The sequence below is a fragment of the Somniosus microcephalus genome, chromosome 16 (assembly GCF_052327205.1).
Source record: "Somniosus microcephalus isolate GS21.2 chromosome 16, FLI_Smic_1.0, whole genome shotgun sequence".
Taxonomy (NCBI): domain Eukaryota; kingdom Metazoa; phylum Chordata; class Chondrichthyes; order Squaliformes; family Somniosidae; genus Somniosus; species Somniosus microcephalus.
This window is the reverse complement of record NC_141002.1, coordinates 97,857,258-97,884,691: the sequence shown is the minus strand read 5'-3', so window position 1 is coordinate 97,884,691 and position 27,434 is coordinate 97,857,258. Positions and strand designations below refer to the sequence as shown.

The window sequence follows — 27,434 nt, the reverse complement described above, 5'->3', positions numbered from 1 at the left end:
AGCCGCCATTTCCCCCTCAGGGCGAGCAGCCGCCATTTCCCCCTCAGGGCGAGCAGCCGCCATTTCCCCCTCAGGGCGAGCAGCCGCCATTTCCCCCTCAGGGCGAGCAGCCGCCATTTCCCCCTCAGGGCGAGCAGCCGCCATTTCCCCCTCAGGGCGAGCAGCCGCCATTTCCCCCTCAGGGCGAGCAGCCGCCATTTCCCCCTCAGGGCGAGCAGCCGCCATTTCCCCCTCAGGGCGAGCAGCCGCCATTTCCCCCTCAGGGCGAGCAGCCGCCATTTCCCCCTCAGGGCGAGGAACCGCCATTTCCCCCTCAGGGCGAGGAACCGCCATTTCCCCCTCAGGGCGAGGAACCGCCATTTCCCCCTCAGGGCGAGGAACCGCCATTTCCCCCTCAGGGCGAGGAACCGCCATTTCCCCCTCAGGGCGAGGAACCGCCATTTCCCCCTCAGGGCGAGGAACCGCCATTTCCCCCTCAGGGCGAGGAACCGCCATTTCCCCCTCAGGGCGAGGAACCGCCATTTCCCCCTCAGGGCGAGGAACCGCCATTTCCCCCTCAGGGCGAGGAACCGCCATTTCCCCCTCAGGGCGAGGAACCGCCATTTCCCCCTCAGGGCGAGGAACCGCCATTTCCCCCTCAGGGCGAGGAACCGCCATTTCCCCCTCAGGGCGAGGAACCGCCATTTCCCCCTCAGGGCGAGGAACCGCCATTTCCCCCTCAGGGCGAGGAACCGCCATTTCCCCCTCAGGGCGAGGAACCGCCATTTCCCCCTCAGGGCGAGGAACCGCCATTTCCCCCTCAGGGCGAGGAACCGCCATTTCCCCCTCAGGGCGAGGAACCGCCATTTCCCCCTCAGGGCGAGGAACCGCCATTTCCCCCTCAGGGCGAGGAACCGCCATTTCCCCCTCAGGGCGAGGAACCGCCATTTCCCCCTCAGGGCGAGGAACCGCCATTTCCCCCTCAGGGCGAGGAACCGCCATTTCCCCCTCAGGGCGAGGAACCGCCATTTCCCCCTCAGGGCGAGGAACCGCCATTTCCCCCTCAGGGCGAGGAACCGCCATTTCCCCCTCAGGGCGAGGAACCGCCATTTCCCCCTCAGGGCGAGGAACCGCCATTTCCCCCTCAGGGCGAGGAACCGCCATTTCCCCCTCAGGGCGAGGAACCGCCATTTCCCCCTCAGGGCGAGGAACCGCCATTTCCCCCTCAGGGCGAGGAACCGCCATTTCCCCCTCAGGGCGAGGAACCGCCATTTCCCCCTCAGGGCGAGGAACCGCCATTTCCCCCTCAGGGCGAGGAACCGCCATTTCCCCCTCAGGGCGAGGAACCGCCATTTCCCCCTCAGGGCGAGGAACCGCCATTTCCCCCTCAGGGCGAGGAACCGCCATTTCCCCCTCAGGGCGAGGAACCGCCATTTCCCCCTCAGGGCGAGGAACCGCCATTTCCCCCTCAGGGCGAGGAACCGCCATTTCCCCCTCAGGGCGAGGAACCGCCATTTCCCCCTCAGGGCGAGGAACCGCCATTTCCCCCTCAGGGCGAGGAACCGCCATTTCCCCCTCAGGGCGAGGAACCGCCATTTCCCCCTCAGGGCGAGGAACCGCCATTTCCCCCTCAGGGCGAGGAACCGCCATTTCCCCCTCAGGGCGAGGAACCGCCATTTCCCCCTCAGGGCGAGGAACCGCCATTTCCCCCTCAGGGCGAGGAACCGCCATTTCCCCCTCAGGGCGAGGAACCGCCATTTCCCCCTCAGGGCGAGGAACCGCCATTTCCCCCTCAGGGCGAGGAACCGCCATTTCCCCCTCAGGGCGAGGAACCGCCATTTCCCCCTCAGGGCGAGGAACCGCCATTTCCCCCTCAGGGCGAGGAACCGCCATTTCCCCCTCAGGGCGAGGAACCGCCATTTCCCCCTCAGGGCGAGGAACCGCCATTTCCCCCTCAGGGCGAGGAACCGCCATTTCCCCCTCAGGGCGAGGAACCGCCATTTCCCCCTCAGGGCGAGGAACCGCCATTTCCCCCTCAGGGCGAGGAACCGCCATTTCCCCCTCAGGGCGAGGAACCGCCATTTCCCCCTCAGGGCGAGGAACCGCCATTTCCCCCTCAGGGCGAGGAACCGCCATTTCCCCCTCAGGGCGAGGAACCGCCATTTCCCCCTCAGGGCGAGGAACCGCCATTTCCCCCTCAGGGCGAGGAACCGCCATTTCCCCCTCAGGGCGAGGAACCGCCATTTCCCCCTCAGGGCGAGGAACCGCCATTTCCCCCTCAGGGCGAGGAACCGCCATTTCCCCCTCAGGGCGAGGAACCGCCATTTCCCCCTCAGGGCGAGGAACCGCCATTTCCCCCTCAGGGCGAGGAACCGCCATTTCCCCCTCAGGGCGAGGAACCGCCATTTCCCCCTCAGGGCGAGGAACCGCCATTTCCCCCTCAGGGCGAGGAACCGCCATTTCCCCCTCAGGGCGAGGAACCGCCATTTCCCCCTCAGGGCGAGGAACCGCCATTTCCCCCTCAGGGCGAGGAACCGCCATTTCCCCCTCAGGGCGAGGAACCGCCATTTCCCCCTCAGGGCGAGGAACCGCCATTTCCCCCTCAGGGCGAGGAACCGCCATTTCCCCCTCAGGGCGAGGAACCGCCATTTCCCCCTCAGGGCGAGGAACCGCCATTTCCCCCTCAGGGCGAGGAACCGCCATTTCCCCCTCAGGGCGAGGAACCGCCATTTCCCCCTCAGGGCGAGGAACCGCCATTTCCCCCTCAGGGCGAGGAACCGCCATTTCCCCCTCAGGGCGAGGAACCGCCATTTCCCCCTCAGGGCGAGGAACCGCCATTTCCCCCTCAGGGCGAGGAACCGCCATTTCCCCCTCAGGGCGAGGAACCGCCATTTCCCCCTCAGGGCGAGGAACCGCCATTTCCCCCTCAGGGCGAGGAACCGCCATTTCCCCCTCAGGGCGAGGAACCGCCATTTCCCCCTCAGGGCGAGGAACCGCCATTTCCCCCTCAGGGCGAGGAACCGCCATTTCCCCCTCAGGGCGAGGAACCGCCATTTCCCCCTCAGGGCGAGGAACCGCCATTTCCCCCTCAGGGCGAGGAACCGCCATTTCCCCCTCAGGGCGAGGAACCGCCATTTCCCCCTCAGGGCGAGGAACCGCCATTTCCCCCTCAGGGCGAGGAACCGCCATTTCCCCCTCAGGGCGAGGAACCGCCATTTCCCCCTCAGGGCGAGGAACCGCCATTTCCCCCTCAGGGCGAGGAACCGCCATTTCCCCCTCAGGGCGAGGAACCGCCATTTCCCCCTCAGGGCGAGGAACCGCCATTTCCCCCTCAGGGCGAGGAACCGCCATTTCCCCCTCAGGGCGAGGAACCGCCATTTCCCCCTCAGGGCGAGGAACCGCCATTTCCCCCTCAGGGCGAGGAACCGCCATTTCCCCCTCAGGGCGAGGAACCGCCATTTCCCCCTCAGGGCGAGGAACCGCCATTTCCCCCTCAGGGCGAGGAACCGCCATTTCCCCCTCAGGGCGAGGAACCGCCATTTCCCCCTCAGGGCGAGGAACCGCCATTTCCCCCTCAGGGCGAGGAACCGCCATTTCCCCCTCAGGGCGAGGAACCGCCATTTCCCCCTCAGGGCGAGGAACCGCCATTTCCCCCTCAGGGCGAGGAACCGCCATTTCCCCCTCAGGGCGAGGAACCGCCATTTCCCCCTCAGGGCGAGGAACCGCCATTTCCCCCTCAGGGCGAGGAACCGCCATTTCCCCCTCAGGGCGAGGAACCGCCATTTCCCCCTCAGGGCGAGGAACCGCCATTTCCCCCTCAGGGCGAGGAACCGCCATTTCCCCCTCAGGGCGAGGAACCGCCATTTCCCCCTCAGGGCGAGGAACCGCCATTTCCCCCTCAGGGCGAGGAACCGCCATTTCCCCCTCAGGGCGAGGAACCGCCATTTCCCCCTCAGGGCGAGGAACCGCCATTTCCCCCTCAGGGCGAGGAACCGCCATTTCCCCCTCAGGGCGAGGAACCGCCATTTCCCCCTCAGGGCGAGGAACCGCCATTTCCCCCTCAGGGCGAGGAACCGCCATTTCCCCCTCAGGGCGAGGAACCGCCATTTCCCCCTCAGGGCGAGGAACCGCCATTTCCCCCTCAGGGCGAGGAACCGCCATTTCCCCCTCAGGGCGAGGAACCGCCATTTCCCCCTCAGGGCGAGGAACCGCCATTTCCCCCTCAGGGCGAGGAACCGCCATTTCCCCCTCAGGGCGAGGAACCGCCATTTCCCCCTCAGGGCGAGGAACCGCCATTTCCCCCTCAGGGCGAGGAACCGCCATTTCCCCCTCAGGGCGAGGAACCGCCATTTCCCCCTCAGGGCGAGGAACCGCCATTTCCCCCTCAGGGCGAGGAACCGCCATTTCCCCCTCAGGGCGAGGAACCGCCATTTCCCCCTCAGGGCGAGGAACCGCCATTTCCCCCTCAGGGCGAGGAACCGCCATTTCCCCCTCAGGGCGAGGAACCGCCATTTCCCCCTCAGGGCGAGGAACCGCCATTTCCCCCTCAGGGCGAGGAACCGACATTTCCCCCTCAGGGCGAGGATCCGCCATTTCCCCCTCAGGGCGAGGATCCGCCATTTCCCCCTCTGGGCGAGGAACCGCCATTTCCCCCTCAGGGCGAGGAAACGCCATTTCCCCCTCAGGGCGAGGAAACGCCATTTCCCCCTCAGGGCGAGGAAACGCCATTTCCCCCTCAGGGCGAGCAGCCGCCATTTCCCCCTCGGGGCGAGCAGCCGCCATTTCCCCCTCGGGGCGAGGAACCGCCATTTCCCCCTCGGGGCGAGGAACCCCCATTTCCCCCTCGGGGCGAGGAACCTCCATTTCCCCCTCGGGGCGAGGAACCTCCATTTCCCCCTCGGGGCGAGGAACCTCCATTTCCCCCTCGGGGCGAGGAACCTCCATTTCACCCTCGGGGCGAGGAACCGCCATTTCACCCTCGGGGCGAGGAACCGCCATTTCACCCTCGGGGCGAGGAACCGCCATTTCACCCTCGGGGCGAGGAACCGCCATTTCACCCTCGGGGCGAGGAACCGCCATTTCACCCTCAGGGCGAGGAACCGCCATTTCACCCTCAGGGCGAGGAACCTCCATTTCCCCCTCAGGGCGAGGAACCTCCATTTTACCTCATGGCGAGGAACTGCCATTTTATCTCAGCACGAGGAACCTCCATTTTACCTCATGGTGAGGAACTGCCATTTCCCCGAGGGCGATGAACCGCCATTTCCCCCTCAGGGCGAGGAACCGCCATTTCCCCCTCAGGGCGAAGAACCGCCATTTCCCCCTCAGGGCGAGGAACCGCCATTTTACCTCAGGGCGAGGAACCGCCATTTTACCTCAGGGCGAGGAACCGCCATTTCCCCCTCAGGGCGAGGAACCGCCATTTCACCCTCAGGGCGAGGAACCGCCATTTCCCCCTCAGGGCGAGGAACCGCCATTTCCCCCTCAGGGCGAGGAACCGCCATTTTACCCTCAGGGCGAGGAACCTCCATCTCCCGCCTCAGGGTGAGGAACCTCCATTTCCCCCTCAGGGTGAGGAACCTCCATTTCCCCCTCAGGGTGAGGAACCTCCATTTCCCCCTCAGGGTGAGGAACCTCCATTTCCCCCTCAGGGTGAGGAACCTCCATTTCCCCCTCAGGGTGAGGAACCTCCATTTCCCCCTCAGGGTGAGGAACCTCCATTTCCCCCTCAGGGTGAGGAACCTCCATTTCCCCCTCAGGGTGAGGAACCTCCATTTCCCCCTCAGGGTGAGGAACCTCCATTTCCCCCTCAGGGTGAGGAACCTCCATTTCCCCCTCAGGGTGAGGAACCTCCATTTCCCCCTCAGGGTGAGGAACCTCCATTTCCCCCTCAGGGCGAGGAACTGCCATTTTACCTCAGCACGAGGAACTTCCATTTCCCCCTGAGGACGAGGAACTTCCATTTCCCCGAGGGCGAGGAACCGCCATTTCCCCCTCAGGGCGAGGAACCGCCATTTCCCCCTCAGGGCGAGGAACCGCCATTTCCCCCTCAGGGCGAGGAACCGCCATTTCCCCCTCAGGGCGAGGAACCGCCATTTCCCCCTCAGGGCGAGGAACCGCCATTTCCCCCTCAGGGCGAGGAACCGCCATTTCCCCCTCAGGGCGAGGAACCGCCATTTCCCCCTCAGGGCGAGGAACCGCCATTTCCCCCTCAGGGCGAGGAACCGCCATTTCCCCCTCAGGGCGAGGAACCGCCATTTCCCCCTCAGGGCGAGGAACCGCCATTTCCCCCTCAGGGCGAGGAACCGCCATTTCCCCCTCAGGGCGAGGAACCGCCATTTCCCCCTCAGGGCGAGGAACCGCCATTTCCCCCTCAGGGCGAGGAACCGCCATTTCCCCCTCAGGGCGAGGAACCGCCATTTCCCCCTCAGGGCGAGGAACCGCCATTTCCCCCTCAGGGCGAGGAACCGCCATTTCCCCCTCAGGGCGAGGAACCGCCATTTCCCCCTCAGGGCGAGGAACCGCCATTTCCCCCTCAGGGCGAGGAACCGCCATTTCCCCCTCAGGGCGAGGAACCGCCATTTCCCCCTCAGGGCGAGGAACCGCCATTTCCCCCTCAGGGCGAGGAACCGCCATTTCCCCCTCAGGGCGAGGAACCGCCATTTCCCCCTCAGGGCGAGGAACCGCCATTTCCCCCTCAGGGCGAGGAACCGCCATTTCCCCCTCAGGGCGAGGAACCGCCATTTCCCCCTCAGGGCGAGGAACCGCCATTTCCCCCTCAGGGCGAGGAACCGCCATTTCCCCCTCAGGGCGAGGAACCGCCATTTCCCCCTCAGGGCGAGGAACCGCCATTTCCCCCTCAGGGCGAGGAACCGCCATTTCCCCCTCAGGGCGAGGAACCGCCATTTCCCCCTCAGGGCGAGGAACCGCCATTTCCCCCTCAGGGCGAGGAACCGCCATTTCCCCCTCAGGGCGAGGAACCGCCATTTCCCCCTCAGGGCGAGGAACCGCCATATCCCCCTCAGGGCGAGGAACCGCCATTTCCCCCTCAGGGCGAGGAACCGCCATTTCCCCCTCAGGGCGAGGAACCGCCATTTCCCCCTCAGGGCGAGGAACCATTTCCCCCTCAGGGCGAGGAACTGCCATTTTACCTCAGCACGAGGAACTTCCATTTCCCCCCGAGGGCGAGGAACCGTCATTTCCCCCTCAGGGCGAGGAACCGCCATTTCCACCTCAGGGCGAGGAACCGCCATTTCCCCCTCAGGGCGAGGAACCTCCATTTCCCCCTCAGGGCGAGGAACCGCCATTTCCCTCTCAGGGCGAGGAACCTCCATTTTACCTCAGGGCGAGGAACTGCCATTTTACCTCAGCGCGAGCAACCTCCATTTCCCCCTGAGGGCGAGGAACCGCCATTTCCCCCTCAGGGCGAGGAACCGCCATTTCCCCCTCAGGGCGAGGAACTGCCATTTTACCTCAGCACGAGGAACTTCCAGTTCCCCCTGAGGGCGAGGAACCGTCATTTCCCCCTCAGGGCGAGGAACCGCCATTTCCACCTCAGGGCGAGGAACCGCCATTTCCCCCTCAGGGCGAGGAACCTCCATTTCCCTCTCAGGGCGAGGAACCTCCATTTTACCTCAGGGCGAGGAACTGCCATTTTACCTCAGCGCGAGCAACCTCCATTTCCCCCTGAGGGCGAGGAACCGCCATTCCCCCCTCAGGGCGAGGAACCGCCATTCCCCCCTCAGGGCGAGGAACCGCCATTCCCCCCTCAGGGCGAGGAACCGCCATTCCCCCTCAGGGCGAGGAATCGCCATTTCCCCCTCAGGGCGAGGAAACGCCATTTCCCCCTCAGGGCGAGGAAACGCCATTTCCCCCTCAGGGCGAGGAAACGCCATTTCCCCCTCAGGGCGAGCAACCGCCATTTCCCCCTCAGGGCGAGCAACCGCCATTTCCCCCTCAGGGCGAGGAACCTCCATTTTACCTCAGGCCGAGGAACTGCCATTTTACCTCAGCGCGAGCAACCTCCATTTCCCCGAGGGCGAGGAACCGCCATTTAGCCCTCAGGGCGAGGAACCGCCATTTCCCCCTCAGGGCGAGGAACCGCCATTTCCCCCTCAGGGCGAGGAACCGCCATTTCCCCCTCAGGGCGAGGAACCGCCATTTCCCCCTCAGGGCGAGGAACCGCCATTTCCCCCTCAGGGCGAGGAACCGCCATTTCCCCCTCAGGGCGAGGAACCGACATTTCCCCCTCAGGGCGAGGAACCGCCATTTCCCCCTCAGGGCGAGGAACCGACATTTCCCCCTCAGGGCGAGGAACCGACATTTCCCCCTCAGGGCGAGGAACCGACATTTCCCCCTCAGGGCGAGGAACCGACATTTCCCCCTCAGGGCGAGGATCCGCCATTTCCCCCTCAGGGCGAGGATCCGCCATTTCCCCCTCAGGGCGAGGAAACGCCATTTCCCCCTCAGGGCGAGGAAACGCCATTTCCCCCTCAGGGCGAGGAAACGCCATTTCCCCCTCAGGGCGAGGAAACGCCATTTCCCCCTCAGGGCGAGGAAACGCCATTTCCCCCTCAGGGCGAGCAGCCGCCATTTCCCCCTCAGGGCGAGCAGCCGCCATTTCCCCCTCAGGGCGAGCAGCCGCCATTTCCCCCTCAGGGCGAGCAGCCGCCATTTCCCCCTCAGGGCGAGCAGCCGCCATTTCCCCCTCAGGGCGAGCAGCCGCCATTTCCCCCTCAGGGCGAGCAGCCGCCATTTCCCCCTCAGGGCGAGCAGCCGCCATTTCCCCCTCAGGGCGAGCAGCCGCCATTTCCCCCTCAGGGCGAGCAGCCGCCATTTCCCCCTCAGGGCGAGCAGCCGCCATTTCCCCTCAGGGCGAGCAGCCGCCATTTCCCCCTCAGGGCGAGCAGCCGCCATTTCCCCCTCAGGGCGAGCAGCCGCCATTTCCCCCTCAGGGCGAGCATCCGCCATTTCCCCCTCAGGGCGAGCAGCCGCCATTTCCCCCTCAGGGCGAGCAGCCGCCATTTCCCCCTCAGGGCGAGCAGCCGCCATTTCCCCCTCAGGGCGAGCAGCCGCCATTTCCCCCTCAGGGCGAGCAGCCGCCATTTCCCCCTCAGGGCGAGCAGCCGCCATTTCCCCCTCAGGGCGAGCAGCCGCCATTTCCCCCTCAGGGCGAGCAGCCGCCATTTCCACCTCAGGGCGAGCAGCCGCCATTTCCACCTCAGGGCGAGGAACCGCCATTTTACCTCAGCGCGAGCAACCTCCATTTCCCCGAGGGCGAGGAACCGCCATTTCCCCCTCAGGGCGAGGAACCGCCATTTCCCCCTCAGGGCGAGGAACCGCCATTTCCCCCTCAGGGCGAGGAACCGCCATTTCCCCCTCAGGGCGAGGAACCGCCATTTCCCCCTCAGGGCGAGGAACCGCCATTTCCCCCTCAGGGCGAGGAACCGCCATTTCCCCCTCAGGGCGAGGAACCGCCATTTCCCCCTCAGGGCGAGGAACCGCCATTTCCCCCTCAGGGCGAGGAACCGCCATTTCCCCCTCAGGGCGAGGAACCGCCATTTCCCCCTCAGGGCGAGGAACCGCCATTTCCCCCTCAGGGCGAGGAACCGCCATTTCCCCCTCAGGGCGAGGAACCGCCATTTCCCCCTCAGGGCGAGGAACCGCCATTTCCCCCTCAGGGCGAGGAACCGCCATTTCCCCCTCAGGGCGAGGAACCGCCATTTCCCCCTCAGGGCGAGGAACCGCCATTTCCCCCTCAGGGCGAGGAACCGCCATTTCCCCCTCAGGGCGAGGAACCGCCATTTCCCCCTCAGGGCGAGGAACCGCCATTTCCCCCTCAGGGCGAGGAACCGCCATTTCCCCCTCAGGGCGAGGAACCGCCATTTCCCCCTCAGGGCGAGGAACCGCCATTTCCCCCTCAGGGCGAGGAACCGCCATTTCCCCCTCAGGGCGAGGAACCGCCATTTCCCCCTCAGGGCGAGGAACCGCCATTTCCCCCTCAGGGCGAGGAACCGCCATTTCCCCCTCAGGGCGAGGAACCGCCATTTCCCCCTCAGGGCGAGGAACCGCCATTTCCCCCTCAGGGCGAGGAACCGCCATTTCCCCCTCAGGGCGAGGAACCGCCATTTCCCCCTCAGGGCGAGGAACCGCCATTTCCCCCTCAGGGCGAGGAACCGCCATTTCCCCCTCAGGGCGAGGAACCGCCATTTCCCCCTCAGGGCGAGGAACCGCCATTTCCCCCTCAGGGCGAGGAACCGCCATTTCCCCCTCAGGGCGAGGAACCGCCATTTCCCCCTCAGGGCGAGGAACCGCCATTTCCCCCTCAGGGCGAGGAACCGCCATTTCCCCCTCAGGGCGAGGAACCGCCATTTCCCCCTCAGGGCGAGGAACCGCCATTTCCCCCTCAGGGCGAGGAACCGCCATTTCCCCCTCAGGGCGAGGAACCGCCATTTCCCCCTCAGGGCGAGGAACCGCCATTTCCCCCTCAGGGCGAGGAACCGCCATTTCCCCCTCAGGGCGAGGAACCGCCATTTCCCCCTCAGGGCGAGGAACCGCCATTTCCCCCTCAGGGCGAGGAACCGCCATTTCCCCCTCAGGGCGAGGAACCGCCATTTCCCCCTCAGGGCGAGGAACCGCCATTTCCCCCTCAGGGCGAGGAACCGCCATTTCCCCCTCAGGGCGAGGAACCGCCATTTCCCCCTCAGGGCGAGGAACCGCCATTTCCCCCTCAGGGCGAGGAACCGCCATTTCCCCCTCAGGGCGAGGAACCGCCATTTCCCCCTCAGGGCGAGGAACCGCCATTTCCCCCTCAGGGCGAGGAACCGCCATTTCCCCCTCAGGGCGAGGAACCGCCATTTCCCCCTCAGGGCGAGGAACCGCCATTTCCCCCTCAGGGCGAGGAACCGCCATTTCCCCCTCAGGGCGAGGAACCGCCATTTCCCCCTCAGGGCGAGGAACCGCCATTTCCCCCTCAGGGCGAGGAACCGCCATTTCCCCCTCAGGGCGAGGAACCGCCATTTCCCCCTCAGGGCGAGGAACCGCCATTTCCCCCTCAGGGCGAGGAACCGCCATTTCCCCCTCAGGGCGAGGAACCGCCATTTCCCCCTCAGGGCGAGGAACCGCCATTTCCCCCTCAGGGCGAGGAACCGCCATTTCCCCCTCAGGGCGAGGAACCGCCATTTCCCCCTCAGGGCGAGGAACCGCCATTTCCCCCTCAGGGCGAGGAACCGCCATTTCCCCCTCAGGGCGAGGAACCGCCATTTCCCCCTCAGGGCGAGGAACCGCCATTTCCCCCTCAGGGCGAGGAACCGCCATTTCCCCCTCAGGGCGAGGAACCGCCATTTCCCCCTCAGGGCGAGGAACCGCCATTTCCCCCTCAGGGCGAGGAACCGCCATTTCCCCCTCAGGGCGAGGAACCGCCATTTCCCCCTCAGGGCGAGGAACCGCCATTTCCCCCTCAGGGCGAGGAACCGCCATTTCCCCCTCAGGGCGAGGAACCGCCATTTCCCCCTCAGGGCGAGGAACCGCCATTTCCCCCTCAGGGCGAGGAACCGCCATTTCCCCCTCAGGGCGAGGAACCGCCATTTCCCCCTCAGGGCGAGGAACCGCCATTTCCCCCTCAGGGCGAGGAACCGCCATTTCCCCCTCAGGGCGAGGAACCGCCATTTCCCCCTCAGGGCGAGGAACCGCCATTTCCCCCTCAGGGCGAGGAACCGCCATTTCCCCCTCAGGGCGAGGAACCGCCATTTCCCCCTCAGGGCGAGGAACCGCCATTTCCCCCTCAGGGCGAGGAACCGCCATTTCCCCCTCAGGGCGAGGAACCGCCATTTCCCCCTCAGGGCGAGGAACCGCCATTTCCCCCTCAGGGCGAGGAACCGCCATTTCCCCCTCAGGGCGAGGAACCGCCATTTCCCCCTCAGGGCGAGGAACCGCCATTTCCCCCTCAGGGCGAGGAACCGCCATTTCCCCCTCAGGGCGAGGAACCGCCATTTCCCCCTCAGGGCGAGGAACCGCCATTTCCCCCTCAGGGCGAGGAACCGCCATTTCCCCCTCAGGGCGAGGAACCGCCATTTCCCCCTCAGGGCGAGGAACCGCCATTTCCCCCTCAGGGCGAGGAACCGCCATTTCCCCCTCAGGGCGAGGAACCGCCATTTCCCCCTCAGGGCGAGGAACCGCCATTTCCCCCTCAGGGCGAGGAACCGCCATTTCCCCCTCAGGGCGAGGAACCGCCATTTCCCCCTCAGGGCGAGGAACCGCCATTTCCCCCTCAGGGCGAGGATCCGCCATTTCCCCCTCAGGGCGAGGATCCGCCATTTCCCCCTCAGGGCGAGGAACCGCCATTTCCCCCTCAGGGCGAGGAAACGCCATTTCCCCCTCAGGGCGAGGAAACGCCATTTCCCCCTCAGGGCGAGGAAACGCCATTTCCCCCTCAGGGCGAGCAGCCGCCATTTCCCCCTCAGGGCGAGCAGCCGCCATTTCCCCCTCAGGGCGAGCAGCCGCCATTTCCCCCTCAGGGCGAGCAGCCGCCATTTCCCCCTCAGGGCGAGCAGCCGCCATTTCCCCCTCAGGGCGAGCAGCCGCCATTTCCCCCTCAGGGCGAGCAGCCGCCATTTCCCCCTCAGGGCGAGCAGCCGCCATTTCCCCCTCAGGGCGAGCAGCCGCCATTTCCCCCTCAGGGCGAGCAGCCGCCATTTCCCCCTCACGGCGAGGAACCGCCATTTCCCCCCTCAGGGCGAGGAACCTCCATTTCCCCCTCAGGGCGAGGAACCTCCATTTCCCCCTCAGGGCGAGGAGCCTCCATTTCCCCCTCAGGGCGAGGTGCCTCCATTTCCCCCTCAGGGCGAGGAGCCTCCATTTCCCCCTCAGGGCGAGGAACCTCCATTTCCCCCTCAGGGCGAGGAACCTCCATTTCCCCCTCAGGGCGAGGAACCTCCATTTCCCCCTCAGGGCGAGGAACCTCCATTTCCCCCTCAGGGCGAGGAACCTCCATTTCCCCCTCAGGGCGAGGAACCTCCATTTCCCCCTCAGGGCGAGGAACCTCCATTTTACCTCAGGGCGAGGAACCTCCATTTCACCCTCAGGGCGAGGAACCGCCATTTCCCCCTCAGGGCGAGGAACCTCCATTTCCCCCTCAGGGCGAGGAACCTCCATTTCCCCCTCAGGGCGAGGAACCTCCATTTCCCCCTCAGGGCGAGGAACCTCCATTTCCCCCTCAGGGCGAGGAACCTCCATTTCCCCCTCTGGGCGAGGAACCTCCATTTCCCCCTCAGGGCGAGGAACCTCCATTTCCCCCTCAGGGCGAGGAACCGCCATTTCCCCCTCAGGGCGAGGAACCGCCATTTCCCCCTCAGGGCGAGGAACCGCCATTTCCCCCTCAGGGCGAGGAACCGCCATTTCCCTCTCAGGGCGTGGAACCTCCGTTTTACGTCAGGACGAGTAACCTCCGTTTCCCCCTCAGGGCGAGCAACCGCCGTTTCCCCCTCAGGCCGAGGAACCGCCGTTGCCCCCTCAGGGCGCGGAACCGCCGTTTTACGTCAGGACGAGGAACCTCCGTTTCCCCCTCAGGGCGAGCAACCGCCGTTGCCCCCTCAGGGCGCGGAACCGCCGTTTTACGTCAGGGCGAGGAACCGCCGTTTCCCCCTCAGGGCGAGGAACCGCCGTTTCCCCCTCAGGCCGAGGAACCGCCGTTTCCCCCCTCAGGGCGAGCAACCGCCGTTTCCCCCTCAGGCCGAGGAACCGCCGTTGCCCCCTCAGGGCGCGGAACCGCCGTTTTACGTCAGGACGAGGAACCTCCGTTTCCCCCTCAGGGCGAGGAACCTCCGTTTCCCCCTCAGGGCGAGGAACCGCCGTTTCCCCCCTCAGGGCGAGGAACCTCCGTTTCCCCCCTCAGGGCGAGGAACCGCCGTTTCCCCCCTCAGGGCGAGGAACCGCCGTTTCCCCCTCAGGGCGAGGAACCGCCGTTTCCCCCCTCAGGGCGAGGAACCGCCGTTTCCCCCCTCAGGGCGAGGAACCGCCGTTTCCCCCCTCAGGGCGAGGAACCGCCGTTTCCCCCCTCAGGGCGAGGAACCGCCGTTTCCCCCCTCAGGGCGAGGAACCGCCGTTTCCCCCTCACGGCGAGGAACCGCCGCTCCCGCCTTTTTTCCCCTCACACGTTGACGCGACGTCTCCGCCTTTTCCCACCTTGCCGCACACAGATTCCCACCGACAGCCCGGCCTTCCCCCTCACCCCGCCGAGCCGCTCGTCTCCCCCTCCATTTACCATGGCGAACATGTTGGTGGCCGGCGGGTACACCTTGGCCCGAATGATGTTGTGCGCTTCCACGCAGTCCTGGATGAAGTTCGGGTCGGTGATGGAGAGCAAGGGCTTGGCGGCGGGCGCGTTCAGCCACAGCCGCATCACTACGAAAAAACCGAGCCAGAGAGCCGCGGCCATGGGGGGACTGGAGCCGGTCGGTGGGGACCGGGGACTGCAGCCGGTCGGGGGCGAAGCGACTGAGCGCCGCCGAGTTCCCGGCGCCGGCCGCTGGGAGGCGCAACAACACTGGCCCGGATTGGAACGCTGCCCACCTGCCGGCCAATCGTCATTGGGTGCAAAAACAAAAATACTCGCATTTCATTGACTTTAACTTTTGTTTTATTTATGATTTGGTTCTTCGGGTGTTTATTGCGGGGGGGGGTGGGGGGCGGGGGGTTTGCACCCTTTTTTAAAAAGTTGGAGAGAAACACACTCTTACTGCACGGGTGGACGACAAAGAGTTAAGCACGTGCCCTCCCCCCCCCTTCTTAAAGGGACACAACCGATAAAGACTGTAACTTCACCAAAGTTAAAAGGAAATTAAAAAAAAAATTAAATCAGAATTCTATTCCCTTATTCGGCCTGTCGAGCCCAGGCCGGCTCTCTGCAAGAGCACTTCAGCCAGTCCCACTCCCCCGCCTTTTTCCCGTAGCCCTGCAATTTTCTTTCCTTCAGCTACTTATCCAACTCCCTTTTGAAAGCTGTGATTGAATCTGCCTCCACCACCCTTTCAGGCAGTGCATTCCAGATCCTAACCACTTGCTGCGTAAAAAATCTTTTCCTCATGTCGCCTTTGGTTCTGCTGCCAATCACCTTAAATCTGTGTCCTCTGGTTCTCGACCCTTCTGCCAATGGGAACAGTTTCTCTCTATCTACTGTCTAGACCTCTCATGATTTTGAACACCTCTGTCAAATCTCCTCTCAACCTTCTCTACTCTAAGGGGAACAACCCCAGCTTCTCCAGTCTATCCACATAACTGAAGTCCCTCATCCCTGAATTACTTCATTACTTCATCGAGAACTTGCCAGTTAATGTCACCAAGAAGATGACCAAAAGCGGCCTCCCAGTCCAAAAAGCATCGATTTTCATTGATGAGACTTGGGGGGGCGGGCGGGGGCAACCCATTGTCCTCCCAATTGGCCAATCAGAAGAGTCAAAACTGACGGGGTGGGGGAGGATTAGGTGCTTGAAGAACAATGTTGAATGGACGCGTCAAGTGGCCACTGCATTCTCAATAGCGGTTTCTAACCCCCTAACCTTAACCCCCCAATGCTTACCGCTGGCCCCTAGCAACCACCAACCCGGAATCACGGGGTGTCAGTAGCGCGCTGCAGGGCAAGCCAGGCCAAGGTGGCCAATAGTCACTGTGACGTCATCGATGATGCAAGGATGGCCGCGTTGTCAATAGTCACCCCCGCTGTTTTGACATCATTGATGCTGCCAGGTCAGCCGCGTTGGCAATTCTCAGTTAATTTAGAACTACTGAATTGAAGCGATTTGATGTAGCCATAGTTTCAATTCTATTGACCGCATTCTTTATTCAGCAGCAGTTGTCTGTTGTTACGTCGTATTAGAGTGGAAAAATATAGGTGCAGATACACAGCCTCACTGAATGAGAGAGCATTTCCTGAACCAAGGCCTCCCTAGTGCTTAGCTACTGAGCCAGGTGTACAGCTCTGCTCAGCGGAGTCCACCCAGGGGTCCAAGCCTGGATCCCCCATTAAACTGCCAGCTCTATTTGTAACATTGTAAAGAGGGCTGTTCGAGCTTCTAATATTTTTTTTGTCACAAGTGGTGCTCGCAATCAACAAAGAGCTTGCCGGTACCGATATATCCCACCCCCTCCTCTGGTGGGTGCCTAAAATGCGTTCAAATGCTTGCCACTGCTATTTAAAAAGAAAATTATATAGCACCTTTCACGAACTAAGGACATCCCAAAGCGCTTTACAGCCAATGAAGTACTTTTGATGGCTAGTCACTGTTGTAATGTCGGAAATGCGGCAGCCAATTTGCGCACAGCAAGCTCCCACAAACAGCAATGTGATAATGACCAAGATAATCTGTTTTAATGATGTTGATTGAGGGATAAATATTGGCCAGGGACACCGGGGAGAACGCCCCTGCTCTTCTTCGGAATAGTGCCGTGGGGTCTTTAATGTCTCATCTGAAAGACGGCAGCTCCGACAGTGCAGCACTCCCTCGCTGCTGCACTAGAGTGTCAGCCTAGATGTTTTTTGTGCTCGAGTCCCTGGCGTGGCACTTGAACCCACAACCTTCCGACTCAAATGCGAGAGTGCTACCACCTGAGCCAACTCTTGCCACTGCTCTTTAAATTGTGTGACTGCGCACCGCTCCGGGATACTCCCGCAGCCTCAGGAACCGAAGTCAATCACGATGCAGGACGAGGATTTTCAGCACCATGGTCAGAAACGGTCTGCTGTTCGTAGATTTCTCCCTTCCATTCGTGGACAGATCTTCCTCCTATCCTAGTGAGGAACTTGCCACCTGGGCTTTTAGCAGTGACAACCTGTGCGACTTGCTTACAAAAATAAGATAGTTGAATGTTCAATTAGATAAATGGGTAGAGTATGACAACAACTTGCCCTTTTATAAATGCTTTTAACATAAAATATCAGGGGCAGAAATAGAACTGCACAGTGAGCAGTGGTGGAATAGTGGTTGAGGTGGTGTTCGAAGGCAAGATCAAAGAGTTAGGTTTTAAAGAGACTTTCAAAGGAGGGGAGGGAGGGAGCAAGGCACAAGACTAGAATTCTAGAGTGGGGATCAGCATGGACGAAGATGGAGCAGAGGAAAGGCCAGAGTCAGAAGACCCCCTCCATAACCATTTCTCTCCTCTGACCACCCCATGCCCTCCTCTACAGTTGTGCAGTTGTGGAACTCACTTCCAGGGTTAGTGGCTGAGATAGAAATTATGTCAACATTGAAAATTAGATTGGCGCGGTGGATAATTTAAGGAGGGTAGAAGAGATAAACCAGGAAATTATAGACCTATTAGTCTAATGTCTGTTGTGGTGAAGTTACTAGTCTCTGTTAAGAACATAAGGAGTAGCAGGCGTAGACCATTTGGCCCTTCGAGCCTGCTCTGCCATTCAATAAGACCATGGCTGATCTTCTACCTCACCTCCACCTTCCCGCACTATTCCCATATCCCTTAACATCCAAACATCTATCGATCTCAGCCTTGAATATTCTCAATGACTGAGCATCCACAGCCCTCTGATAGAGAATTCCAAAGATTCACAACCCTTTGAGTGAAGAAATTTCTTTTCATTTCAGACCTAAATGGCTGGCCCCTTATTCTAAGACTGTGACCCCTAGTTCTAGACTTCCCAGCTAGGGGAAACAACCTCCCAGCATCTACCACGTTAAACCCTGTAAGCATTTTATATGTTTCAATAATAAGGGATAATGGGCATGGACTCCACTTGGCAGGATGGGACTAGAAGGTGTCCCCCTGGCATTTATACTGGGGCCTCAGCCTTTCACTATATTTATAAATGACTTAGATGAAGGAATAGAGTTGTATTTCCAAGTTTGCTGATAACACTAAATTAGGTGGTACAATAATGTAGATGAGAGCAGAAAGTTGCAATGGGCCATTGATAGATTGAATAAGTGGGCAAAACTGTGGCAGATGGAGATCAACGTGAGGAAGTGCGAGGTCATCCACTTTGGACTTAAGAAAGATAGATCAAGGTACTTTCTAAATGGTGGGAAAGCTAAGAACTGTGGAGGAGCAGAGAGATTTATAGAAATCACTAAAAACTAGTGGAAAGGTACAAAAAATTAAAAAGACTAATGGAATGTTAGTCTTCATCATTAAGGGGGTGGAATACAAAGGGTTGGAAGTTATGCTACAGTTGTATAAAGCTCTAGTTAGACCGCATCTGAGTATAGTGTTCAGTTCTGGGCCCCGCACCTCAGGAAGGATATATTGGCCTTGGAGTGAATGCAGCACAGATTCACCAGAATGATACCGGGGCTAAAAGGGTCATGTTGCATAGACTGGGCTTGTATTGCCTCGAGTTTAGAAGCTTAAGGGGTAATATAATTGAGGTGTTTAAGATGAGTAAAATATTTGATCGGGTAGATAGCAACTATTTCCTCTGGTGGGGGGAGTCCAGAACAAGGGGGTATAATCTTAACATTAGAGCCAGGCTGTTCAGGGGTGATGTCAGGAAGCACTTCTTCACAAAAAGGGTAGTGGAAATCTGGAACTCTCTTCCCCCCCCAAAAAGCTGTTGAGGCTGGGGGTCAGTTGAAAATTTCAAAACCGCGATTGATAGATTTTTGTTAGGCAATGGTATTAAGGGATATGGAACCAAGGCGGGTAAATGGAGTTAAGATACCGATCAGCTATGATCTAATTGAATGGCAGAACAGGCTTGACGGGCTGAATGGCCTCCTCCTGTTCCTATGAAGAAAAGAGATGGAATGGATATGGGAACAGGGTGGGTAAAGATGATTAGAACTATTTGCTCGCGTGGAGGGTAAACACCAACATGGACTGATTGGGCCGAATGGCCTGTTTCTATGTATATTTCCTCTCCCCACCAAGTTGCAATGCTGAGTGTAAAGACATCAAACTTTGATGAGGCAGCAAATGCAGGTCTTGTTTGACATATCCAGGTATATGTGGAGGGTCAGTAACCATGGGCTCCAGGTTAGTGACTGGTGCAGACACAATGAGCAGGATTTTCATTGGGTCGTGGAGTCGGGATTGGAGGCGTGGGGGGGGGTTAAAATCCCGAAATCGGGTCCCGATCCCATCCCGCACCCAAACCCGCCTCCATGCCAGTTTCAAAGGAGGCAGGTACCCGCCCCGCACTGGGACCCGCCTACCCGAGGCGGGAAGGGATTAGTGCCAATTAACTGCCTGTTAACAGGTAGATAACAGGCAGTTTTTAGCCTAATCCCTATTTTGAAGGTTGAAGTGTGGGATTCCCGACGGCTCCAAACCACGCCAAGTTAGCGAGGCGGGCCGTCGGGTTGAAGGACTTGGAAGGGTCGAGATGTCGGTGTTCAGGTGAGTGATGTGTGCATTAGTGCAAAGGTAAGTGTGTTTGGTGTGTCTAAAGTGATTAAAGAAGTGTAAATGACCTTTTCTTACCTTTTCAGCCTTCCTTCCTTTAGGTCCCGGGAGTCCCTCATCTCACCGGCACAGAAAGCAGAATGGCTGCGAACTGTCAAAAGTGACAGCCTGCAGCTTTCTGTGCAGGAGAGATTTCTAACTGAGTCTGTGGAGAAGGACTCAGGTTAGAAGTCAGACTGTCAGTGTTTGACAGCTTCAAACAGCTGTGAAACGCTGATATTTCATCTGTCAGAACCTCTTGACAGATGAAATTTCAGTCTGTGATGTCACCTGTTGCCGGGTGGCCCTTAATTGGCCTGCTGAGTCCGCTGGGCGGGCTCAACAAGGTCAATCAAGTTAAAATCACGTGGATTGGCCGCATCTCGATGGAGGCAGGACTACAACCCCGAAAGTTGTAGTCCCGCCTCCAATCCGACTTCTGAGTTAAATTCCTGCCCAATGCCTCGAGTGTTGTTGCACCAGCATTTGGTGGCCCCTCAAATTCCTCTGATGCATCTGTCATATTCGTTACCTGACAAGGAATGCTCCTGCTTAGAGTGTTTTACAGTGGCATTTAAATGCCCAAAGCAGCCACGAATACTGAAAGAAAGCTTTGGCAGCTATAGAACCTTAAAAATCGGTTGGTTTCCAGCAAACCAACTAACACATGGAACAAAGTGCAACTGCACTGAACAGATAAGGCAAAATAAACTTTTCCGTTGAACATCTATCTAGCTTTAAGAGATCTGCTTGAGCAGGTGGGCAAGGAGAAGGGAGGAAGCAGCAGAGGCAACTGAACCAATGGTCTTCGTGACAAAGAAGACCATGAGCTCCTTGGACTTGTTGGAGGTGAGGGTGGAGGGGGCAGGGGAGAAGGGTTTAAGGAGATGGTTCGTAGTGGAGAAAAGAAGCTGGGATTATCGTTGCTCTTCTAGATGATCCTGGAATAGTGGGTGGTTTTGGCAGTGCATTTGATGTGGTCCACCCAGATCTGGCGACGGATGGCTACATCAGTTATGCGCTAGATATGGTCAAGTCTGAACCCCATGGACTTGAGGGAGTAAAGGTGAGGCCATATCGAGGGTCTGACATGGCTGGGAGAGTGTAAAGGTATTGCTGGGAATAAGGACATCAACACTGGAGGTGAGGGAGTGGTTGAGCAAATCGACAGCTGGAGAAGTATTGTGGTGAATGGAAGGCTGAAAGCTAGGCAGTTATGAGTTTGAAATTGCAGTTATAAATAATTTGGGGGAATGCTTTTTACAAGGACGAACACAGGAGGTGGGATTGGAAGCGGTTAGGAGGATATGACTGATGATAGATTCCAAGAATCCAAGAAGATTCCAATTCCAAGCAGAGATGGCTCTGTAAGTCAAACAAACTTTTAATGGTAATGCTTATAAAGGAAAATCAACTGGTGAAGATAACCTGAAAGGGTGCTCTGCTCAAGCATTGTCAGTCTCCAACTATCTTGCTATATCTTTATAAAGCGCTGGTTAGGCCACAACAGGAGTATTGCGTCCAGTTCTGGTCACCACACTTTAGGAAGGATGTGAAGGCGCTTGAGAGGGTGCAGAGGAGATTTACCAGAATGGTTCCGGGGATGGGGGATCTTGGCTACAAGGACAGGTTGGAGAAGCTGGATTTGTCTTCATTAGAGCAAAGGAGGTTGAGGGGTGATTTGATAGAGGTGTACAAGATTATGACAAGTTTGGATAGGCTAGACGGGGTAAGGCTGTTCCCACTAGTTGATGGTACAAGAACTAGGGGACACAGATTTAAGGTTTTGGGCGAGAGATACAGGGGGGACGTGAGGAAAAACTTTTTTACGCAGCGAGTGGTGAGGACCTGGAATTTGCTGCCGACGGAAGTGGTGGAAGCGGAGACAGTCAATGTTTTCAAGGTGAGACTGGATAGGCACTTGAGGGAAATAAACTTGCAGGGCTATGGGGATAGAGCAGGGGAATGGGACTGACTGGATTGCTCTGCAGAGAGCCGGCACGGACTCGCTGGGCCGAATGGCCTCCTTCTGTGCCATTATGACTCTATGATCCCTGATACCAAAACAGTATAGATGTGTAGTTTTTCCACAGGAAGGAGGCTTATGATTGCAGGAGGAATACATTCAGATTTTCTACCAGAAAGTTCACAATACACAACTTGTTTGTTTATTATAATTAATTGCTTATGATATTCCTTTAAACAATAAAGAAACAGGATCCATGTTGATCCACTGGCATGTTAAACAGATTTTGTGAAAATTGCTTTTTAGCCAACACAAAACATACACTTTATTAACAACTATGGTATATAAAGCTAAGCATTATAACTACACGTACATTGTTCAATTGCTGGAAGTTAAAAATAATGGAGGACACTATGCAAAATCCAACATCACAACTCTAATCACATCTGAAATTCCAAATGGGGTGGAAAACTTTACATTTCATTAAGCAAAGCATCAAATCTTGTTTGCAAGGCACAGAAATCTAAAACATCCAGCAGATTTCAAAAAGCACAGAGTAGATATGCATTGGTCCTGAAATTCCGTTCCCTACGGGTTTGGGCGCGCTGTGTACTCACCCGTAGGGTCAACGGAAATGCCGGTTTCAGGCATGCACTGCTAACCGGCATTTCCGATCTCTTGACAGATCCTTCGCCTGCCCGGGAGAAGGGCCTCTGCGGGCGGAGAGTTCCGTTTTTTGGAGACCTGTCACCCGCAGAAAACACTTACAATTCTTGCACCGGTAAAAGCAAGGGGCATAAGGCCTGCTTTTACCAGGATAAGAGTTGAAAAAAGTTTTTTTTTAAATTCCACTGATTTTCATTTAAAAATACTTTAAAGAAAGGTAAGTTTATTTTTAACCCCGTTAAAAACAGTAATTATTTTTTCAAAAAATAAAATTTTTGTTTAAAATACTTAATTTATTGTAATTTAAAGTCATTTTAAAAATGTGATTTAAAAAAAAAAATTATTTAAAGTTTTACTCTGTTTTCCGGCTGATCTCTATTCATAGATTTGATCGGTCTTCCTGTCAAATGTATGAAGGGAGATTCCCTTCTCTGATTGGCTCCCCATGGCCCACATGATCCCAGGGACGCTGCGAACCGCTTGCGCCTCTGGGATACGTGGGCCCTGCGCACCGGCAGGTTGAAGAGGCCCAGCAGCGGAACTCTGCGGTTCCCGGGAGCCCTCCGGTCCAGGCGCAGGTTTTTCAGGATCGCAGCCCTGCCAACAGAATTTCTGGGCCAGTACTATGTTTCAGAATAGTATCCCCAGTGACCATTGTGAAAACAGGATTTTAGTGTCAGGATCGGTGCAAGGAAAGATATGTGCTTATCCAAACCATTTCTGTTAAAAATTAGATAACCGAATATTTGAACTTACAGGATTCTACTGGAAACCCATTTATCGATTTCAGTGCACCATTTTTATCTCCTTTGCAGTTTTGGTTGCCTTATCTGAGGAAGGATGTTCTTGCCATGGAGGGAGTGCAGCGAAGATTCATCAGACTGATACCTGGGATGGCAGGAATGATGTATAAGGAGAGATTGGGTCGATTGGGCTTACACTCGCTGGAGTTTAGAAGAATGAGAGGGGATCTCATTGAAACTTATAAAATTCTAACAGGACTAGACAGACTAGATGCAGGAAGGATGTTCCCGATGGCGGGGGAGTCCAGAACCAGGGGTCACAGTCTAAAGATAAGGGGTAAGCCATTTAGGACTGAGAGGAGGAGGAATTTCTTCACCCAGAGAGTGGTGAACCTGTGGAATTCTCTACCACAGAAGGCAGTTGAGGCCAATTCATTAAATATATTCAAGAAGGAGTTAGATATATTTCTTAAGGCTAAAGGGATCAAGGGAAATGGGGAGAAGGCAGGGACAGGGTACAGGAAACTTCGCGATATCCGGCACCGACGGGACCAGCATGATGCCGATCTATGAAAACTTACAGACAGACCAGCGCTAATGTTGAAGGATATGGAGGTTTTCATCTCCGTATCTGACAACAAACACTGTTGCTTAGCAACAGCTTGTAAACAGTCGGCCTGTACCTTGGAAGCGTCTCTGTAGCTTAGCAACAGCTTCAGAGAAGCTTTCCAGAGACTGACTGTTTAAAAAAATGCTAGGAGAAGAAAAAAAAACCTAACAAAACGGCTGCTGATTTCTGCCGTTAGATCGAGGTTTCCAGCCATACAACCTCCGGATAAACCAAAGTTTCCTGTACTGAGTTTGGATGATCAGCCATGATCTCATTGAATGGCGGAGCAGGCTTGAGGGGCCGAATGGCCTACTCCTGCTCCTATCTTCTATGTTTCTATGTAATGCAGTTGATGTACTTGGCTAACACAAGGTGAAGGGGTTCCCTTGCAGTGTATGCAGCCTACAGCAATGCAGTATTTGTTATATTTATACTTTCTGTTCCCGCCCTCCCCAACACCCATGCCCCAATGTTTGCTAAAACATATTAAATATTCGGCAGTAGTGATGGGGGAGCAAACAGATGCATTTATCTAAGGATCCCAGAAGTACCCCTGACTGATAAAAATTAAAATGGAGCAAACAAGTTAATTGCAAAGGGGTAGGAGTGCACGTATATAATTACTTGTACTCACCTGCCCACTGAACAACATTTAAACAAAGTAATTACTAAATTTTGATTTTTTTAAATCAAAATTTACTAAAAATACTGAGATGTGGAGAACCCTAGAAAATTGGTCATAAAAACCATATAATGTAAATACCTGACAGTTGATATTCCATTCCTGCATGCAGTAATATTTCATGCAGTGTGCCAGCATAGTGTTAAATGGTTTTTACCACAACTAGCCAAACTATGCAAAAGTATTTCTTATAGCTTGATTATGCCCAGAGCTGCATCCAGAATGCAATGAATTATGTCCCAGCAGAGATGTCTATCTCTATCTGGTGACAATGGGACTGTTTCACCAAAAAGACAGAAAAACTGGCCGAGGAAACAAAATTTTGGGCCAGCAGTAGTTCCCCTCCATTTTAGTCGTTGAAGCAGAAATGACTATCAATTCAGCTCCTCTTCTCAGCATAGTAAAATGGAGCTCAAGGATGACGAGAAACACTGTGCACATTGCAACACGTGGAGTGTATGTGTATGCAGCATATTGATGCTCACATAACAGTAGAAATTACAATCAATATTGTTTTCATCCACTTGGCATTTGTACCAAATCCCGGTCTGCTATTTTAACGTATCATTAAATGTCAGTGCCAAATGTAATTTCTATCCTACATATTTTTTTTTAAATGCCCTCATGAATTTAACTTTTTCTTGTCTGTAACAAGATGTTAAAAACTAGTAGTAAAAAAAACCTCGAATTTCTTAAATGACAACATGTTATAGTATATTCAAACATAACAGCCCGTATCTTGCTTATTAACAAAAACATCTTGACATTTAGCACAAGTATGACTATGGCTTTGGTTTTTGTTTTAGAAAGTTAAAATCTGAGTAAAATTAGATGAAAGAGTAGTTTTTTTTAGAAACTTGTTGAGCACATGAAAGTCACAAGTTTGAATCCCGTGGATTAGCATCTCAGTCGAATATACTTGGGCTTAATTAAGCAAATTCTGGAGCGCTTTACAAATGCAAGGTGTTCAATTACGATGGACGGTGATGAGAGGAACGTGACGAGTCCATCAAGATGCCATTGAGTGCCCGTCTGACAGTCATGAAGCAACACTGAGGGTAGAGAATTCTGTTTTCTCAGAACATCCCACCCTCCCAGCTGAAACAGAGGAAAACTGGAAGGAAAAAAGTGCCATAAAATGCATGGAGTATGGGGAGTTACCATAGCATATCTGTAACAGCAATAGACACAAGTGGCAGCAGGCAGTTTGACAACAAAATGGAGGCTGACCCAAAGTCTGGATTCCACTTGGGGTATTCTGTCAGAAAGTGAAGTAAAAAATATGTAATTGATTTGCAATAATGTTGCTAACATTAAATTGAAATAAACTATTGATATTAATATAAAAAAACATACGTGTGATTTTTTCACGCTCTGGTTCACCTGATAATAGAAAGAGAGAAGCGTGAGTTAAAAATTCACTGAAATTAATAACATAAAAAGATAAAACTACTGACTTCTTAACTTACTGCATAAATTGCTCCTACAAAAATCTGGACCACAATCAGTGCAAGGCGGTCCTTTAAAATATGGTGCCTCTCCTTCACGATTTCCACTGCAAGGAAAATAGATAGATGGAATCACAATTTTTTGTAGTCCACAACTTTATTTTCAAAAAGTAAAGTTAAAACAAGCTGGACAGAGCATTGGGGGACATCTTGCCTGACACTCCCAAGACAAATTAACAAGAACTGGGTACATCATATACTGAAAAGAGGCTAAACATTTGCACGCAGGTCTCTGAGTGGAAGGTGAGGGAAATGTTTGCGATATACAAAATTTTGAAAATGATGAGCAGGAAAAGGCCAGCTGGTCCATCAAGCCTGTCCCATACTGTCATGGTGCAACTTAACACCATGAGGGAATCAAGGGATAGGGTGGGAAAGTGGAGTAGAGGTAGAAGATCAGCCATGAGGGGCCGTATAGCCTACTCCTGCGCCTATTCTTATGATCCCCATCGCCCTCTCACCCCACCAGCAGCCACACATTGTCATGGGTGAGGCAAAAATTACAGGGAAAAAACCCCAGGCCAATTTGTGAAAACAAATCTGGGAAATTCCTCCCCAACCACCACCAACCCCCCTCCCCCAAAGTGATCAAACAAGTTCCAGGAGACCAAACTGAATGGGAGACACATCACCCTACACCACACCTACCTTTTGTACACTGTGGTTACAGAATACAATAATTCCAGCTGCTTGCGACTACAGAGATCATTAGGCTGGAGTAATTCTGACTTTGGGCGATAGTGTGTAACGCTGATATTGACTTCATTGGAAATGAAAATCGGGAGAGGTGTTTAACGGGTGGCCGAGCCAATATCGCATGATTTACACTGTTGCCCAAAATCCAAATTACCCACAAGTAGTTTAGAATAATCCTGACAATCATTCATTTCCATTATGGGAACCTCCAAAACCGAGGTCAGAAATCTTCCACTCCAGTCAGGATAATACCTGACAAACATTGTACTATCAAAGCAAACGAATACCCATTGGAACCATTGCACAGACATGTATATAATTATATTCTGGATATAGTACATTATCAGACACATTAAAGTTTGCCTTTCTCCTGGCCCCACCAATAACCATTTCCATTACTTGAGCTTGTTGTCTGATAGTGTTTTAAGACAATTTATTGTGATCCTAGCATGAGCAGAAAATGAGGCTATTTCTCCCCAACAATCTGTGTACTTTGTCTTAGCCTGTGGCTATGTATCTGTGATGTTGCTCTCGTATGGTCTCCTGGCAGCAGTAAAACTAGTGGAAAGTGGCTTGTCCAACTGGTAACCTTCAGATAGGTCAGAAAGAATGGTGCAGTGATCAATGATGCTCATTGATGATGGAACATTAGAGTGCCTCAAACAGTTAATGTGGAGGGCTGCCTGCTTTCCATTGAGGCACTAGAAGAAATGTTACCAGGGCTATATGATGTCAGGGAATCTATAATCTATTGAGAGTTTGTTCCCCCTGCCTTTGTGGTACTCTATTTAGGTCACTGGAGGCTAGGTATCTTTTACCTATGATAATCTCGGCTCATCTATACTTGGTTGACTAAACTTTGTGAACAGTTGGTGTAGCTGGGGCTTCTCGGAAGGAACTTCAGCATTACTGTGTATGCTAATTATAGCTATGGTCATCAGCCTTGAAAATCAACCCCATTATTTCTATATAAGGCACCAATTAGACCCTACTTAGGAGGACAACTGAGCAGCACAGAGCATTATACCTCTGGGACCTGGCCAGACTGATGGGATGAAAGTCTGTCTTTTAGCTACAAGGGTCCTGTGTGAAATGAGTTTGGCCATTCTCTATCCAGTTCCTGGTGGGGATGGAACTATAGCACAAATATGTCCATAATTTGGCACTAATTGATGAATTTGTTCAGAGAGGCCGC

At 55.7% G+C, this 27,434-nt stretch overlaps 2 protein-coding genes across 2 annotated transcripts in view; both read right to left on the bottom strand.

Annotated features, from left to right (window-relative positions):
- The window catches only part of LOC147106421 (GLIPR1-like protein 1), a 95,835-nt gene extending 81,354 nt beyond the window's left edge, over positions 1 to 14,481 (bottom strand). The window contains exon 1 of the mRNA XM_086009519.1: positions 14,240 to 14,481. Within this exon, the coding sequence (XP_085865645.1) occupies positions 14,240 to 14,413 (174 nt within the window). The 5' untranslated portion in view covers positions 14,414 to 14,481. The remainder of the gene's footprint in view (positions 1 to 14,239) is intronic.
- Positions 14,482 to 21,513: 7,032 nt separating this feature from the next.
- The window catches only part of LOC147106420 (GLIPR1-like protein 1), a 34,533-nt gene continuing 28,612 nt past the window's right edge, over positions 21,514 to 27,434 (bottom strand). The window contains exons 4-6 of the mRNA XM_086009518.1: positions 25,505 to 25,590; positions 25,392 to 25,418; positions 21,514 to 25,293 (exon numbers count right to left, since the gene is read on the bottom strand). Of these exons, the coding sequence (XP_085865644.1) occupies positions 25,193 to 25,293; positions 25,392 to 25,418; positions 25,505 to 25,590 (214 nt within the window). The 3' untranslated portion in view covers positions 21,514 to 25,192. The remainder of the gene's footprint in view (positions 25,294 to 25,391; positions 25,419 to 25,504; positions 25,591 to 27,434) is intronic.